Consider the following 19018-nt stretch of genomic DNA (forward strand, 5'->3'; position numbering starts at 1 on the left):
TACTGGAGTGGGGTGCCATTGCCTTCTCCGAATTTGGTCTCTAAATTTTTTCAAATAAAGCATAAAGTCTAAATTAGTATAGAATCAGATTTGGGAATTATGAGTGCTGGAGCCAATAATGTGGTTCCAAGGTAAACGAGGAACTTATTCAATACTTTTATGTTTCAGAAGTCTTAATTTAATATATTTAACATCTTTTTCGAAAGTCTAAGTGAACCCTGGTTTAAAAGATCAGTGTCACTGGCAGGGAGTGCCAGAGTTACTAAACTCTGAATAGTGACTACTCACGTCACGTCACTGACACCGTTTCAAAGAAAATATTCAGCATATTCCTACCCTGAAAAATGAAGACACAGAAGTCACAAGCAAAACAAACTTGAAATTTCATACTATGTCCACACCAAAGTCTGTCAGTAAAAAGCAAGCACAATACAGGAAAAGCATATCTGTGAAGTCTCAAAAAGCTATTTTCTCAGAAATATCTATCAAAGATTTCTAACTTGAAAATTATACACAGTCACTTTAAAAGAGGACAGTGATAACACATGCTGTCATTCAATTTTAATACGTAACACCTTCTGGAAAAACCTGGACAAATTTTTTGGTCAACCATATATCATGGTATTAAATGAATATAATGTAAAAATGTAAATTTAGAGTATACTATAGAAACTGATGAGGATTCTTAAATTTTAGATAACCTACTGGTATCAACTAAAAATGAAAGGCCAGGGACTTGCCTGGTGGCCCAGTGGTAAAGAATCCACTTTCCAAAGCACAGGATGCAGGTTTGACACTTGGCTGGGGAACTGGGGTTCTACGTACCTTGGGACAGCCAGGCCCACGTGCTGCAACTAGAGAAGCCCATGCACCCCAACTACTGAGCCTGGGTGCTCTAGAGCCCATGTCCCACAACAAAAGAAGAGAAGTGCCCATGTGCTGCAAGACCCAGCAGTCAAAAATTAAGAAAAAGAAAGGCCATAAACTCCATACCTTTCCAACTGCTTCTGATGTTTCTCCTCTCTAGCCTGGGCCTTCATCTGTTGTACTTCAATAGTGTCAGGCTTCCTTCTTCGCATGTACAGTTCATGGTTTCCCATGCATAAGGCCAAAATCCGCTTATTGATTCTCAAACGAGGTGCATAAAAAACAAAATCCTAAACATAAAGGAGCCTGAATTTAAAATTTTCATGAAGGATAGTTCTTCCCACAATAATCTCTACAAAATTTCAACCTTTCCTATGAATTCTAATGTCATATTCCATATAGTTTAGAAATCATGGAATTTCTTTACTCCTTATGCCATACTTTCACAAAACTGGTTCCTCACCCTTTTGTTCCCTACTGGTTTTGTGGAGAAGCTAACATTCTTATCTTCTCAATGTATTAAATGACATTTATTCTTTTTTCTTCTCCAAAGAAACTATGAACATCAATTTCTTCACCTCAGAGGAAGATTTTTTGTTTGTTTTGCCTTTGCCATTAATCTCAAAATTGGACCTTTTTTCAAGTCTGTTAATCTTTTTAACCCAGAAATTTTCTCCATATCTTTGTGTTTTCAATAACTGAGCTAAAATACTAGAGTATACCTGACACTAGAGCTATTAAAAAAACTATTTAAATATAAAGATTTCTTACGTTCAAGGCTTTGAGTTACAAAAATCCAAAGTTCATTATGCAATACTCTCTAAGCAAGTTAATGTAGAGGAGGTTACCTCCACTAATTCTAGCCACAAACATGCTTTTTTTAAATAGGAATGGTGATTGTTTCCAACCATCTCCTAATAAATATTGCCTATTTTATAGTTAAATCTCAGTTAAAATAAAACTTTGAAAAGGGCTACTTCTCAGAACCAATTCAATGAATACACAATAATATCTATTATTATTATTGTCATTCTTCAAGTGCTAGCATAGCAAAGTGGCAGAAATTTAAAGAGTTAATACATAAAAATAAAAAAATTTTACTTACAGGTGCCTTTTTGTCAATCGGCTTTATAACAAATTTTTTGTCATTAAATGAAATATTTCTGATTTCACTCCAAGGAAAACCAATTTTAGGTGTTAACCTCAAAAAAATAAAAGCACCCTTTAAGATGAATATATTCTCATTATAAAAAGAAACTGACCTGTTCCAGTTAAGTTCAAAGTCCCCACTGTCCAGAATCCCTAATCCCATTCCCTCCCATCTTGAGCTCACCCCTCTTTCACATTCCCTATCTTTATCTGTAGTCACACTTCCAACAGGTACTCTAACGGAAACTCTTTCAAAATTTTTAAAGGAAGAAAAAAAAAGATTTCATCCACAAAATTTACTCTTCAGGTCATTTCTGTTTTTCATTCAAAACTTTCAAAATTTTCTCTTCTGAATAACATAGCATTTTAATTTGCTTTGTAATATACGGAAAAATAGGAGAGTAAAATCAGTAAAACACTCTCTTTTGGAATTTGTATTTGCTTAGGAATGTGTACTTTATTAGATACTTGCAAATAATGAAAATAAAGTTCTGAAGCCAAAATAAAAAGAAACATCTTAGAAAAAAGCATTACTGGCATAGAGTTAAGAGGCTCATGTGACATGGTAAATAAAAAGGTGTAAAATAACTGTAGCTATCATTACTTAAAAGTGCTCTAAGAGCCTGACATGTTATACATTCCGGGTCGATTTCAAAATAAAATGCCACTGTTCACTATGCATGATACAGCAACATTCTACTTTACTGATGTCTAAAAATATTCAAAATAATTCTTATAAATGTTCAAACAAAAAGTGCTTTAAGATACAGTAAATTATACACCTATAATTCATTGTCTCACTGCTGCTGATTATGCATGTTAATTTCAATTTCAACCTACAGGCCAGGCAAAACATTTAAGTAATCACTTTTCATCTATGAGAGAATAAATTTTAAGTTACCAGATATAACTCACAAGACATCAGGAAGCATACTTCAAATAGAAGTGAAATCACTCTATTTGATAACCATACTTCTTGAGAAGTAGAACTCTGAAACTACAAGATGTTGAGAAAACAGGTATGTTATGTGAGAACCTATCTGACATTAACTAATCTTTTAATTTGGGGGCAAGAGAGCAGCAGTTAAGAGTAATCAGGCCCCAAGAGAACTTTACACATAAGATTAAAGCCATACAGACTGCTGAATAAAGACTAATTCACTATTCAACTAATTTACTTACTTGTCATCATGTTCATAAATATTCAGACCCAAAGCATCAACACCTAGCCACAATTCAGTTCCTTTCTTATTTTTTATTTCAAAATAGTTGACTCCATACATTTCTAGATCCTGTGCAATCTTCAAGTACTCCATCATAGAATCTTCCCTGTTGAAATAAAGCTGATTTTAACATATATAAAAATAAGATCAAAAAAATTACAAAACATTTTGGATTAAAGTTTAGTGCTTTACATGTATTCATATAAGTCTAATAACCTTTGAGGGATAATCTGATATAATAAAGAGTGTTATTAAAAAAAACCTTAATTTGAGGAAAAACACTAAGAAAATAACCACTCAATACCTTAGCATTCCTCTGTGTTCTTCATGCCAGTTCTGTATTCTTTCTTCCCACTGTTCTTTTGTCAGCTTGTGTTGCTCCAAAACACTGTAAGGAAAGAAAAAAATCTATAAAAATGTCCCTTAGATTCAAAATCAATATGCTTTTAAAAAGTCTAGAATTATTCAAGTCCCTTAACTGTGGTAGTCATACAAAGCTAGACACATGTAAAACTGCACAAATACATACACACATATACACAAATGACTGCATGAACACTGAGGAAACCTGAATGGGGTCAGTGGATGGCATCAACGCCAACACCCTAGCTGTGATACTGTACTGAAGTCATGCAAGATGTTACCATCAGGGAAGGCTCGGAGGATACACAGGACTCAGACCTCATTACCATTTTTTATTACAACTGTGTGTGAACCTACAATTAACTCAAAATAAAAAGACTTTATGACCCTAAAATTCTTTTACATTTAGAAATAGTTACATGGATAGTTTATGGGAATTCAAATGTTTGCAATGAATAAAATACTGCATCAAAAACAGGGAAAGTAACTTTCTCATGAATAATAAGAAAGATCGGAGAGGAATAGATCAAAAATCAGAATTCTTCTTTGCGTCTATGTATTTACTTTCTTTGCTGCTAAATTTAATTTTTATATTTTCTACAGGTATACTTTTAAGTAAGTTTAGAAGTGAAAAGGCATTTTTTCCACCACACCCCCAAGCTTCAAGTAACTTATTAGTTTCTTTTGTATCATTTCAGTGTTTCTTCTACAAATGTAAGCAAACATAAACAAACGTTTTTATCTTCAACACTTAAATTGAACACTTCTTCACAGCACTTAAATTTTCTCATTTTTCTTAATACTCTCTTGCCATCTGCCCTCTGTGCTCATCAAGAGGCAAGCCAGGGCAATGTAATGCAATGCAATGCAGCCAACTGCAGAAATGACAATGTTAACGAAATCTGAATGCACAAGTTAATTAAACTGAATGCCACTAAGATTTATGTTCCCTTGGTATCTCTAATTTTCTTGAAGAGATCTCTAGTCTTTCCCATTCTGTTGTTTTCTTCTATTTCTTTGCATTGATCGCTAACAAAGGCTTTCTCATTTCTCCTTGCTATTCTTTGGAACTCTGCATTCAGATGCTTATGTCATTCCTTTTCTCCTTTGCTTTTCACTTCTCTTCTTTTCACAGCTATTTGTAAGTCCTCCTCAGACAGCCATTTTACTTTTTTGCATTTCTTTTCCATGGGGATGGTCTTAATCCTTGTCTCCTGTACAATGTCATGAACCTCTGTCCATAGTTCATCCGGCACTCTATCAGATCTAGCCCCTTAAATCTATTTCTCACTTCCACTGTATAATCATAAGGGATTTGATTTAGGTCATACCTGAATGGTCTAGTGGTTTTCCCCACTTTCTTCAATTTAAGTCTGAATTTGGCAATAAGGAGTCCGTGATCTGAGCCACAGTCAGCTCCCAGTCTTGTTTTTGTCGACTGTATAGAGCTTCTCCATCTTTGGCTATAAAGAATATAATCAATCTGATTTTGGTGTTGACCATCTGGTGATGTCCATGTGTAGAGTCTTCTCTTGTGTTGTTGGAACAGGGTGTTTGCTATGACCAGTGCGTTCTCTTGGCAAAACTCTATTAGCCTTTTTGCTCTGCTTCATTCCGTACTCCAAGGCCAAATTTGCCTGTTACTCCAGGTGTTTCTTGACTTCGTACTTTTGCATTCCAGTCCCCTATAATGAAAAGGACATCTTTTTTGGGTATTAGTTCTAAAAGGTCTTGTAGGTCTTCATAGAACCATTCAACTTCAGCTTCTTCAGCTTTACTGGTTGGGGCATAGGCTTGGATCACTATGATATTGAATGGTTTGCCTTGGAAACAAACAGAGATCATTCTGTCGTTTTTAAGACTGCATCCAAGTACTGCATTTCGGACTCTTTTGTTGACCATGATGGCTACTCCATTTCTTCTGAGGGATTTCTGCCCACAGTGGTAGATATAATGGTCAGCTGAGTTAAGTTCACCCATTCCAGTCCATTTTAGTTTGCTGATTTCTAGAATGTCGACATTTACTCTTGCCGTTTCCTGTTTGACCACTTCCAATTTGCCTTGATTCATGGACCTGACATTCCAGTTTCTATGCAATATTGCTCTTTACAGTATCGGACCTTGCTTCTATCACCAGTCACATCCACAACTGGGTATTGTTTTTGGACTGTGAAGAAAGCTGAGCGCCGAAGAATTGATGCTTTTGAACTGTGGTGTTGGAGAAGACTCTTGAGAGTCCCTTGGACTGCAAGGACATCCAACCAGTCCATCCTAAAGGAGATCAGTCCTGGCAGGACTGATACTGAAGCTGAAACTCCCAATACTTTGGCCACCTCATGCGAAGAGTTGACTCACTGGAAAAGACTCTGATGCTGGGAGGGATTGGGGGCAGGAGGAGAAGGGGACGACAGAGGAAGAGATGGCTGGATGGCACCACCGACTTGATGGACATGAGTCTGAGTGAACTCTGAGAGTTGGTGATGGACAGGGAGGCCTGGCATGATGTGATTCATGGGGTCACAAAAAGTCGGACACGACTGAGCAACTGAACTGATCTGAAGATTTATGTTCTGGTTTTTTATATTAAGCATCTCAAATCTCCTTCATTTCCATTTTATATAATGTATTATTAATCTGCATAACTGGTTTGCAGGTATCTAAAAATTCCCACTTTGGAAAAGAATATGGAAAAGAATAGACATATTTTATGTATAACTGAACCACTCTGCTGTACACTGAAAGTAACACACTGTAAATCAAATATCCCAATATAAAATAAAAATTAAATTAAAAAAAGAGAACTTCCCTCACTGTCCAGTGGTTAAGAATCCCCTTGTCAAAGCAGGGGACACAGGTTTGATTCTTGGGCGGAGAAGATCCTACATGCTGTGAGGCCAACTAAGCCGGTGGGCCACAACTACTGAGCCCTAGTGGAGCTCGCTGTGGGCTATCTGAGGCAGTGGAAGCCGGGTAGAGCCCCCAGGGTTCCCTGTCCCCAGTCCAGGAAGCTGAGGCGCTAGTCAGGGGCCACTTGTCCGGATTCCGCCAAGTGCCTGCTTTGCCTAGGGGCCTTTGCGCACACCGCCATCCTGGCCGCCGGCCACCAGCACCCAGCTCTCCCCTGCGCTGCAGAGTTCTCTGCGCCCCAGGCTGCCCTGGCCGAAACTCGTTGGTCAAGGCCCCAAGCACCGTGCCTCCTGCTGGACTCGGCACCCCCAGCGCCTGGTCCAGCACTCACCACCGCACCCGGTGCACTAAGGCCTCCTCAACCCGGCCATATTGTGTGTGGGCTGGACCCTGCCCCCAGAGCCGGGCATTCTGGAGAGCCAGGTCCCCTCACCAGACTGCTGCCGCTGGCGTCTCAGGCCTCAAAGACAAGACAGGGCCCCAGGGCCCCGCCATGAGCTTTCTGGAGACCTTGGCCCTGAGCTTTGGGGGGTGGGTGGGGGCTGGGGAAGAGACTCTAGCCTGAGGGTGACCCAGCATCTGGGTGAAGAGGTGCTGGGAAGGGCAGTGGTCACATGCGGGTGAGATGTGGTCTATAAAATTAGAGCATCTATATAATACATATTTCCCTGGTTTCTGTCCTTCTCTTTGCCCTCCTTCCTCTAGGAGTGTACCTTCTCTGATCTCAGCCCAGCCCCAGTCCCTTCCAGAGTCCCTAGTGCATGGAATAAAGTGGTTATTAAATCTCACCCCTGCCAAAAAACTGACTCTAAATGACTCTAGAGCCTGCAACTACTGAGTCCACATGCCCTGGAGCCCATCCTCTGCAACAAGAGAAGCCACCTCGATAAGAAACCCAGGCACCACACCTGGAGAGTAGCCCCCACGTGCCACAACTAGAGAAAGCCTGTGCACAGTAAGGAAGACTCAGTACAGCCAAAAATTAAAATAAAAAACTTGAAAAAAAACTTTAAAGAAAAAAAAAAAAAAAACAATTACTGAGGGGTGGGTGGGGAAGCTAAATCTTCTGTCCAGAAAAAAAGGAGTCTTTTCTTCATGATAAGGCTAATGTTTCACCTTGGCTTTAAATCTATTTGATTTAAACGACTTGTGCATGTATGTGCATGCACACATGCTAAGACATATCCCAGTCTGCGATCCCATGACTGTAGCCCCCCAGGCTCCTCTGTCCATGGGATTTCCCAGGCAAGAAAACAGGAGTGGGTTGCCATTTCCTTCTCCAGGGGATCTTCCTGACCCAGGGGTGGAACCTATGTCTCTTGTGTCTTCTGCATTAGCAGGTGGATATTCTTTACCATTGTGCCACCTGGAAATCCCTTTACATGACTTATTTGTCTATTTTCTCAGGAAATATTTTCTCACTTCATCATTTATCATCCCTGCCTATCTATATTACCAGATACACGCACATCTCAGAGACATTTTCGGTTCATTTTCAGACCACCTCAACAAAGCAAGTTACACAAAATTTTCAGTTTTCTAGTGCATACAGAGGTTATGGTTGTACTATACTGTATGAAGTGTGCAACAGCATTCTCTCCATAGAAACAATGTATATACTAAAACTTAAAAATACTTTATTGTTTAAAAAAAAAAAAAGGTAACCACCATCTGAGCCTTCAGAATGTCATAATCATTTTGCTACTGGAGGGTTTGAAATATTGCAAGAAGCCTCAACCTGACAGAGATACATGAAGTGAGCTAAAGCTGTTGAAAAAAAATAGTGCTAACAGACTTGCTTGATGCTAGCTGCCACAAACCTTCAATTTGTTAAAAACACAGTACCTACAGTACACAATAAAACAAAGCACAAAAAAGAGAGGCACGGCAGTATACTTATTTGCGTGAAGCACGCAACAATCACATCCATGTTCCTCACCAATTATGCCCAGTGCCAAAACAGAAGAGGCAAAAATTTGTAGAGTGAATAAAGGAATCAATTATTTTCCATCTTTTAAAGAACACTTTAAATCCATGCTTCCCTCCTCTTAGTTTTTTTATCACAGCCAAATTTCTTTCGGGAACTGTTTGTATTTACTGTCCTTTATTGCTGCACCTCACATCACTGCCCCCACTCTACCACAATCTGGCTTCAACCCCCAACACTCTACTAAAACTGCTCTTACACTGGAGATGTCAATAGGTTCAAAACTGACATTTTCCTTCTCTGAAATGGGTTCCTTCTCACCTTGAAAAGCTATTGCAAACCACCCAGATACCCAAGTCAGAAACCTGGTACAGAAAAACATGCATATCTAGCTCTTTTCAAAAGAGAGGGATAGTATCTGGTGGGACTGACTATTCCTATCAGCAGACTGCTAAACTCTACTGTGGGAAACCAGATTGTTTATCTGGGTTTTTCAATACAAGGATTATAAATATCCATCAAAATCATTAAATTAAGGTATTTGATTTAGGTTCACCAAATAACCTGATTACTAACTTTCCCCCAGGCACTTAAGTGATAAAAGTGTGTTATATACTATACATGGAATCTGGCTTCCCTCACAGCTCAGTTGGTAAAAATCCACCTAAAATGCAGGAGACCCCGGTTTGATCCCTAGGTCGGGAAGATCTGCTGGAGAAGGGATAGGATACCCACTCCAGTATTCTGGCCTGGAGAATTACATGGAGAGTCCATGGGGTCGCAAAGAGTCAGACATGACTGAGCAACTTTCACTTTCATACATGGAATAAAATCAATGACTAAAAAGTATATCCTCCATTCTAAACTAAAAGCTTAATATTCTGACATTATGGATTTCTTTTAAACTTAGATAACCTGAATGAATCCTCCTGAGACTAACAACTTGAAGGACACCTGACTGGACCTTCAAAGTTAAAAACCAAATCTTGAGCAGCACGTGCTATCTTTCTTCTTCCTAAATAGACTGGATTTCTCTAGGTCTCACAGACCTAGAGAACAAACTTATGGTTGCTGGGAGGAAGGGACAGTTAGGGAGTTTGGCATGGACATGTATACACTGCTATATTTAAATGGATAACCAACAAGAACCTCCTGTATAGTACAGGGATTCTCTGCTCAATGTAGCATGGCAGCCTGGATGGGAGGGGAGTTTGGGGAGAATGGATACATGTATATGTATGGCTGAGTCCCTTCTTTGTTCACTTGAAACTATCACTATATTGTTAACCTGCTATACTCTGATACAAAACAGAAAGTTTAAAAAAAATAAATAATTTTTTAAATTTAAAAACAAAAAAAAAAAAACCACATCTGAAATGCAATTCTGCTGCTGCTGCTAAGTCACTTCAGTCGTGTCCGACTCTGTGCGACCCCATAGACAGCAGCCCACCAGGCTCCCCCGTCCCTGGGATTCTCCAGGCAAGAACACTGGAGTGGGTTGCCATTTCCTTCATGAAAGTGAAAAGTGAAAGTGAAGTCGCTCAGTCGTGTCCAACCCGCAGCGACCCCATGGACTGCAGCCTACCAGGTTCCTCCATCCATGGGATTTTCCAGGCAAGAGTACTGGAGTGGTGTGCCATCACCATTCTACTACACTAGTAATCAATTACTCAATTCAATGCTTAAAAAATCCGAGACACTGAATTTTGGGTTGGACCAATAATTATAAACAGACTAACAAGTATCTCATACTCCTGATTCTTTCAGTGAATACTATATACTATTATAACTATTACTGTTATAATATTAAAGAGCAGAACAGTACATAACATTTAATGATCAATTACTAAACCTACTGTACTTAATGGTACCTATAAAGCATACAGCAACAGAATATAATTTACTAACCAAAATTGTTAATGCTACAACCAAAGGAATTTAATAATAAAAGTAGACATAAAGTAGTTTTGATTTCTTCACATTTAGTACCTACAAAAAAGAAATTACACTTAAGAGCTTAAATATTATGAGGAAGTAATAGAGAACTTAAATTTTAGGTTAATAATATGCAGTTTTGCCTTTAAATAGAAATTTTAAAATTCAGGAATCTGTGCAAACAGTAATAATTTCTCTGGATTCTAAAGAAAAATCCCTATCTACATTCTAATATCAGAGTCATATATACTACTACCATTAAGAACTGAAATGTTTAAAAGTAATATTTGATGTAATTTCTAAATTTTATAAATAATACTACCAACTAACAGTTGTATCACACTTTACAATTAAAACTGTAAAGCACACAGTTCATGAACTGTAATTATAAACATAAGGCTGACAGAGCAAAACTGCTACCCTCATTGTGCAGAGTGAGACATTAAGGCTCAGAGAGTGTAGGTTATATACCTGAGGCCACATAATTAGCAAAGGGTAGAATCAGCATTTAAAATCAAGGCCTGCTAATGATGCTTTCCTGCAGCATGCTACTTTAAAATAACTGTTATACTGAAACCAAGTCTGCCTAAACCCAATTCTCTTACTGAGATTTTATTAATCTCTATATGCAAAGCTTTTTTGCCTTTCCTTGTCCCCTCTGACTTCAATCCTGTGCTAACTGAACACTAATCAACCAACAGCCAGATGACTAAAGCTGCTGTTGTCAATATCACTATTAACGTTACCATACTAAAACTGCTATTATAGATATCAGCATTAATGTACAAACTCAGGTTACTTGGCAGACCCCCAAGTCATGGGCCACCTAGCCAGAGAATCTTAAACCACAGACTTCTGACTCCCAAGCTGTCACAAAACAATGATTAATTCTAGCCTCTTTGTTCTTTCCCTTTAATAAGCACCGAACTCAAAGATCAGGTGGGAGTGGATCTGAGACTTGCCTCTCACTCCCTTGTTTGGTACCCTGCAATAAATGGTGTACTTTCCTTTACCACAAACAGGTGTCAGTAGATTGGCTTTCCTGCATCTGGGGAACAGACCCAAGTTCAGAACAGGCAGTAGTATGCTGCAGATGAGAACAGAGCACTAGACCAAGAGTCCAATAACCAGGTTTAAAAAGTCTTTTGGAATGTCAGAAATTTAATTTTAATTCTATGGAGGAAATGTAGCCTGGAACTTATTATTTTCAAAAACACTTATTAAGCAATGGTCTACCTGCATGAGAATTTTTACTAATAAGCAGCAACAGTCATGCCTCCTCAAGCCCAAATTATCACTGCCTCCACTTACTGCTTATCTGTGAGAATGAGAAGAGACAAAATGTTTAAGTAATTACAGAGTACATAAATCTATGTAGCTTCTGGGTCATAACTTTTAAAAAGTATACTCTAACCCAACTGGCAACTTAAAAATCTAAAAAAATAAAAAACACAACCATTTACAAACTTCTAAAACATGATTTTTCAGAGACTATAGCGTAAAAGCATGCTTCACTTACCGCTGGGGGAGAAGCCTATCATTAGCCAGGTAGCCTGGTTTATGAATCTCTTTATTATAATCTCCATACTTGGCTTGGACAGCATAGGAAGCCAAAAGAACTGCAGTTTCTGGTGGACAATATATCTCATCATTTAATATAGCTTCTTTAACTTGCAAGAAAAAAAGTCTCTGGGTTATTTCTTGAATTAACTCCTCAGAAACATCTTCAGGAAAGAATTTAGCTCTAAATTTGAATTGCAAAGGATTCTCTTTTTTAACATCTTGCTGTGTCACCTGTAATAGTAATTTCAAGTATAGTCAATAAAAATCTTAGGTTCATAGTAACTGACCATAGTCACATAATATCCTCTTTTGGTACAAAATAGGATATAAAACATAAGATTCTAAATCTATTAAGATTTTAAACCTATAATAAATGTGAGAAAAAGATTCCATGCTTATGAATGTGACTGATAACTCACAGATCCTAATTAATAACCTAATTGAAATTTCTCCAGAGCAACTTATCCTGAAGATGTTTAAATTAAGATCAAAATACTTAGCAATACCTTATAGTATTTCTTACTGCTGAGTTTTCAAATAGGAAAAAAATGAACATTTCTTTTTTTGAAGATGATACTAAGATGGTACCTTAGTAAATTAAAAGACATGACACCTTTAATGATTCACAGAGATAACTATAAAAAGAGGTTTAAAATCAGTTAGACTCTGAGTTTTTCTGGCTCAGTCTGACTGATTTAACATGATCAAAATTAACTTCAAAGCAACTTAATTATTAGCTAGACATGTTATCATACACACTTTACCTTCTTATTTAGTTTAAGCCATGTAGAATAGCCCTTGCTGTCCACGTACTGCAGCCCAAAAAACCAAACCTCGCGCAAACCAACTGTTTTCACCACCTTAAAAAAAAAGTTTATTTCAGTTCAGCACTCACATTGTAATCAGAAGGCACTATATTTCAAAGGAAGAACAAAACCACATGGAAATTATAGGTTTATTCCTTTGCTATAGTAAAGATCTTTCCTAAATTTAACATACTAATTAAAGGAATATTCCTAAAAATTTAAGTTCAGGTTTTATTAAATTTCATGTCATTTCAATCTTATCTGATCCACTCTTCTGTATGCCCTTTTCCTTCTCATCTGCCAACATGACCCTAACAGATAGAAGAATCTGAGGAAAAGATACAGAGCAATCCTAATCCCACTTTTCTATTTCAATTTATCACTACCCCCAACCCAAACTATACTATCAAGTAGCCCAAACAAATAGTATCATTTGGTAATAAGACTCTCTGAGGACATGTAACTGCCATGCCTCAGGCTATCCAGCTGCTGCTTTCACCTCCATTCCTACCTACCTTCACTCAGCATCATATATTCTATGTTCTACTCTCACTGAGCAAGAAACCATTCTTGGAACATGCCATAAATTTTACCCTTCTATACCTTTGCTCATGCTTCTTCCCCTCCCTAGAATGTTTCTTCTGTACTTTTATTTTTCTTTGCTTTTCTCCTGTACTTTTACCACCTGTTAAATAATGCATTTCTCAAGGCCCAGCTCAACTAACACGCTTCTGTGAATGAAGCTTTCCTATCATCTAGACAAAATTAATCACTTGGTCCTTAGTAACTCCACAGTACTTTATTTATACTGCTGCTTAAACATTTATTTTATCATAATTAATTATTATTAGTACAGTATCTATTTACCTTCCTTGGCTGTTTAAAACTAAGGACAAAGATTACTGCCTTATTCATCTTAATATTCATGTCATTTCCAAGAATGACTAGCTTGTGGTAGGTACTCAAGAATACGTGAGTCTGAGTGAACTCCAGGAGTTGGTGATGGACAGGGAGGCCTGGCGTGCTGCGATTCATGGGGTCGCAAAGAGTTGGACATGACTGAGCGACTGGACTGAACTGAACTGAACTGAAAGTGGTAAGCTAGGATTATTAACTCACACTCAGGATTATGCCAACAAAAGCATATTTTTAAATCTGAATTTAAAATGAGGGAGGTGAGAGTTTATTAGGACTTTAAAAGCTTTACAAAAAGATTCAACATTAGTTCTTTAGTAAACATTCTTGGTTTAAAACAAATATTTCTTTTAAAATAAAAATCTAAAAACATGCCAGGCTTTTGGTTTCAAGATGTAAATGGAACCCTTCAGTTTACTTTCCCTCTTGAAAAAATTTCACTGAAATGACACGAAAATTAAAAATAAGAAAAAAATTTTAGCTGTGGAAAAAAAAAAATTTAGCTGTGCAAGGAAAGGTTACCACTTTAAAAAAAAAGAGAGAGAACTGTCTGAATGATATGGTATATAAATATCCACAGTGACAGCAAAAGCTGATCAATGCCAAACAACTAAAACTTGAACGTGGACAAAGGAGATCCCAGATAACTTAACTTTGGCAAAAGATAGGTTGTCCCAACACAGCCACAGAAAACATTTCAGCTCAGAGTGGCAGGAACAAGAAATGTCAAGGGCAGCACCAAAGCAGCAAGCCTCAGTTTTGTCTCCAGGCTTTCTGTGAGTCACAACACTGCTAAGTACAAAGGGATCTGCCAGAGGAGCACAAGGGACAGCCTCTTAAATTCAGACTGTCACAACACACACCAGAAAAGTAAGAGACCACAGCTGGGAAATTCCTTTAACAAGCTCCATCTTTCCCTATTTCTGAAAGTCTTGTAGGAAACTTTAAATCATGCATCTACAAGTAAAAACATACTTGGGCACATAACTATAATATATGTATATTTAGCACATAACTATAATATATGTATATTTATTTATAAGTTATACATACGCTATCACATTAATATATCAGAAAGCCCATCCTAAAAAATTAAAAGCAAGATAAAAATACAAACAAACATTTTAGTATTTTTTTCTTGCACTATAACAGATGATGCTGAGTATTCCTGGGGGTAGTACTATTATAGTCCCACATGCAGAAGCTAGAAGAGGAGGCCAGTGAAGAAAGTCAGCAGGTAGCAAACCCAAGGACCTCACAAACTCAACCAGAGCCTCTCCACATGGCAGATGGCTTCAAGCTGACATCCTAATCAGAAGTGAGGGTTTGCTACAGGTGGATTCATCTGATAGAACTCCTGCCCCTAGGCCTGCTGGTCTGACCCTGAACCTACTGACCTTGACGTGACAGCCAGCTCACCCATATATTCAACTTCACCCAAGGTAACACAGATTTGGATCTGGAATTTGGGCTCAAGTTGCCAAGATACAGAACAGGGACTACAAGAAGTAACTGCTGAGAAAGGCCGTAACAGATAGCAATGCTCTTTAACTTAGATCTTTTCATTTACAATATGAAATGTGTGTATGTGTGTGTGTTTGTGTATCAAACACTGTTATACACAGTTTACATGAAGTCTCAATTAATTCTGACAAAAACCTTCTGAAGGAATAATGTTACCACCATCCTCATTTGTGTAAATGAGAAAAATGAGACAAAGAAAGTAATACGTATGAAGTCAAACAGCAACATCTGGTACTCTACCTCTAGCAGTGTGGTTCCAGAGCCCACGTTTTTCAACTACTACACATTACTGCATCATAAAACATGTAGTTTCCTTTTCCCTGGTATCTAAACTAAAGCAATTCTGCTTAAGAAAAAAAACAAATATTTTATTTCTCACTATCCAATACCAAAAAGGCCCATGTGCTAATTTGTTTTTGACTAACACAAAACATTTTGCTCACTATAAATAACATTTCAATTTGCTATGAGTACAGTAAATGCTAACTCCATCCACATTTTTATTCAAGACAGCTTATGTACTTACAAACATGAGACCTAGAAGAATCAACAGAAGTATTAGTTCACAAAAGTAAAATATCTATAACGTAAATTGCATGCAATTGCTTACAATGTTGCCTTAAAAAATTGCTCACTCACAACAAAAAAAATCCTTTCATCTCCAAAAAGATTTTATCTGGCCGTTCAAGTTCATTAATTATCTAATTAGTAGATTAAGTTTATTACCTAGTCAAGGGAAGAAACAACTTCCCAGGAGTTTTGAATTTTTATGTCATCATTATTCGGGATCAGTAGGTAATTAGTATGTTATTCACTGCTGTAATACCAGGAACTCTCCCATTTTCTAAGGTCAATAGTTAGCATGACCACAGACTACTGCTCTCCTGATCCTAAGTTCATGTAAAAGTTCTTGTAAAAGTTCATGTAAAAGCTACCTCCTCCTTTCTGCAATCAATTCACTTCTTAAACACTTGACCCCTAGTCACCAATCTCTTTCCTCCTTTTCTCAATAAAACTTGACTACTTAAATCATTATATACAGCATTACCTGGGGAGCCTCAATAAAAGTACTAATAGTTTAGAGTAGGTCCCAGACAATCAAACAGAATCTCTAGAGGTGGTTTCCAGGCACTGCTTTATTTTTCTCTTTAAAGCTCCCCAGGGTGGCTCAAGTGTGCACTCAAGAGTGATAAAAAAGATAAAATCAATAGTTCAAGTTCTTTAACATGACATCCATGTTCTAACTCCAGGCTAGTATATTATGAGCCTACGACATCAACCTGCTATCACGGCCCTATTTATAGCTTATGCCTTTGCTCCTGCCATCTCCTTGAAACCCAAGTTCCCCTGCCGAGTTTATGATTAATCTCTCTATCCAATTTTACTCCCATTCTTGTCCCCTCTGACCTTAATCCTGTGCTAACTGAACACTAATCAACCAGAGTCAGATGGCCAGAACTGCTGCCATTGTTGATAATATCAATAATGTAGTAAAACTGCCCTTGTATCATCATATATCATCATTAACACACAGGTTACTTCTCCAGGGCGAGATAAGCTAAGAGACCCTCAGGTAACAAAACCAGAGATATCCTGACTAACCAAACCAAAACTACAATTAAGAAATGTCACAGAAATATCACATGATGATTAACCCCAGCTTCTCTGTTCTTTCCCTTCTGTAAAAAACCTCTAACTCAAAGACCAAGTTGAACTGGATCTGAGACTTGTCTCCCACTCCCTTGCTTGGTGCCTTACAATAAACCCTTATTCCACTGTAAACTCTTGGTGTTAAGAGTCTGACTTTCTGTGCATTGGCTACACAAGCCCATTGCTCGTTTATGTCCTCTGTCTAGGATCAACACCTATTCCACTCATGGACTATGGAGAATATCACTGAATTCCTTTTAGTCCTCATTACAATGATTTTCATATCAGATGTTTAATAAACACCTGCTAATAATTATTTTTTAAAAGTCCCATCTCTCAAATCTAGGAATGAGAAAGACTATCCCTACAGTTGTTCAAAATATCTGAACAAGTACTGTGAAAAATTTCAAATGCTACATTGTAGCATTTTAAGTAAAGGTATAGAAAAACAGAAAAAGTATGCAATAGCATGCACACTATGGTGTCAAAATTGCATACTTCATGTAGTGAATGATACCTGGTCAAAAAGCTGTTTGCCAGTTGTATTGGGCTGAATGGCAAATTCCAGCTCGGCATCCATCGTTGTTACTCTTACATTGATCTGCAATGAAAACAAAAGGTATAATCAGCAGAAAAAAGAAAATACTTAAGTATAATGTCAGGCATGAGAAAATATTTAAGCAATTAAAAAACAACTCAATGTACCTAATATTTTCTTTATTAAAGTGATAGTTTGATTTATTTATATTTTTGATTTATTGAATACTTAACATACATTAGGTGCCAGGTCTGGTGCTTTTCACATTTTTATTTAGCCTCTGCAACAATACCAGGAGATATATGCATTTCCACAGAAGTATTCATTTATATAGAAAACTCTCTGTCACTTGCCCAAGAACACACAGATATTAAAAAGCAGGGCAGGTATTTAACTGAGGTACAACTCCAAATTCTTTGAATGTCATTCACTATTCCTTATTTCTTTTGACACAAAAATCAAATATTGTTTTATTTATACTGTAAATGTATTCTTTACTTTACAAAAAGCATTCATCTATTGCCTTTTACTTGCTAGACTTTTTCAAATTCTGATTTTTATGTGTAAATAACTTCCTAGGTAGGTATCTCACCAAAAATGTAACATGCCTTAACCAAAGTAATTTTTATTCCAGAATAGCATCTTCACCTAGAATCCACCATGACATAGTAAAAACCTATCTTTTAACTCACACTATTAGAACTCTACATCAGACTTATTTCCCCTTATCTTTAACTCATTCTAAAAACCACATGTACCTCTGCACATGTACTTTTATCTGAAATACTTTCTCCAATCAAAAATACCTTTTAGAGCTCCTTCTTTATAATAATCTTTTTGGAAATATTAATACACATAAAATGTATGTAACATATATAGACAATGATATTTGGTCTTTATCCTGGTTCCCAGCAGAGCTCCTAAAATCCTTTAAATTCGCTGAGTGATAGATGTGAGAAGATTTTCTGTTATTCACAACAAGCTCCTTTTGATCATACCAGAGTTTATGCTAATGGGTAACTCTAGATGGACCCTAATAGCTTCAGAATGGGGGCCAGTACCCAGAGAAACCAATCATGCCATTAGAGGAGTAAACCTTTGAGCCACCCATCCCAACTACCCAGGAGAGTGAACGAGAAGGAAAGAGAGCTGATCTCCAAGGTCCAATGATTTAATCAATCATGCCTCTGAAATGGAACTCCATAAAACCCTAAACAAAGGGGTTCAGAATGCACCCACTTGCTGACAGGGTGGTGCATCGCAAACTCCACAAAGACAGAAAGAAGCTACTTCACTCAGGACCCTTCTGGACCTCATCCTCTACATCCATGTTCTTTATAGTTCCCTTTACATTAACCAGTCATTAACAGCAGTGAAGTGCTTCCCTGAGTTCTGTGAGCTGTTATAGCATATTACAGAACCTGAAGAAGGGATTGTGGGTATCTCCAAACCCTAGGCAAGTTAGTCAGGAGAGACAGTCACACGCATTACCTGTGATTAGCTTCAGCAGTCTAGTGGTCTGGGCCCTTAATCTCTGGGGTTTGCGTTAACTCTGGATAGCTGTGTCAGAATAAATTAAACTGCAGGACACACACCTGGTATCCACACAGAACTCGGGAACTGACTGGTATGGAAAACCCACCCATTGGGT

At 37.6% G+C, this 19018-nt stretch overlaps 1 protein-coding gene across 2 annotated transcripts in view; it reads right to left on the reverse strand.

Annotated features, from left to right (window-relative positions):
- Nucleotides 1-19018, reverse strand: part of RDX (radixin) — a 99469-nt gene that overhangs the window by 57887 nt on the left and 22564 nt on the right. For both annotated transcript variants that reach the window (XM_070803382.1, XM_070803381.1), the window contains exons 3-9: nucleotides 17347-17430; nucleotides 12699-12794; nucleotides 11891-12165; nucleotides 3544-3627; nucleotides 3199-3345; nucleotides 1973-2069; nucleotides 994-1157 (exon numbers count right to left, since the gene is read on the reverse strand). In XM_070803382.1, coding sequence (XP_070659483.1) covers nucleotides 994-1157; nucleotides 1973-2069; nucleotides 3199-3345; nucleotides 3544-3627; nucleotides 11891-12165; nucleotides 12699-12794; nucleotides 17347-17430 — 947 coding nt within the window. The remainder of the gene's footprint in view (nucleotides 1-993; nucleotides 1158-1972; nucleotides 2070-3198; nucleotides 3346-3543; nucleotides 3628-11890; nucleotides 12166-12698; nucleotides 12795-17346; nucleotides 17431-19018) is intronic.

Source organism: Bos indicus, chromosome 15, assembly GCF_029378745.1.
Source record: "Bos indicus isolate NIAB-ARS_2022 breed Sahiwal x Tharparkar chromosome 15, NIAB-ARS_B.indTharparkar_mat_pri_1.0, whole genome shotgun sequence".
Taxonomy (NCBI): domain Eukaryota; kingdom Metazoa; phylum Chordata; class Mammalia; order Artiodactyla; family Bovidae; genus Bos; species Bos indicus.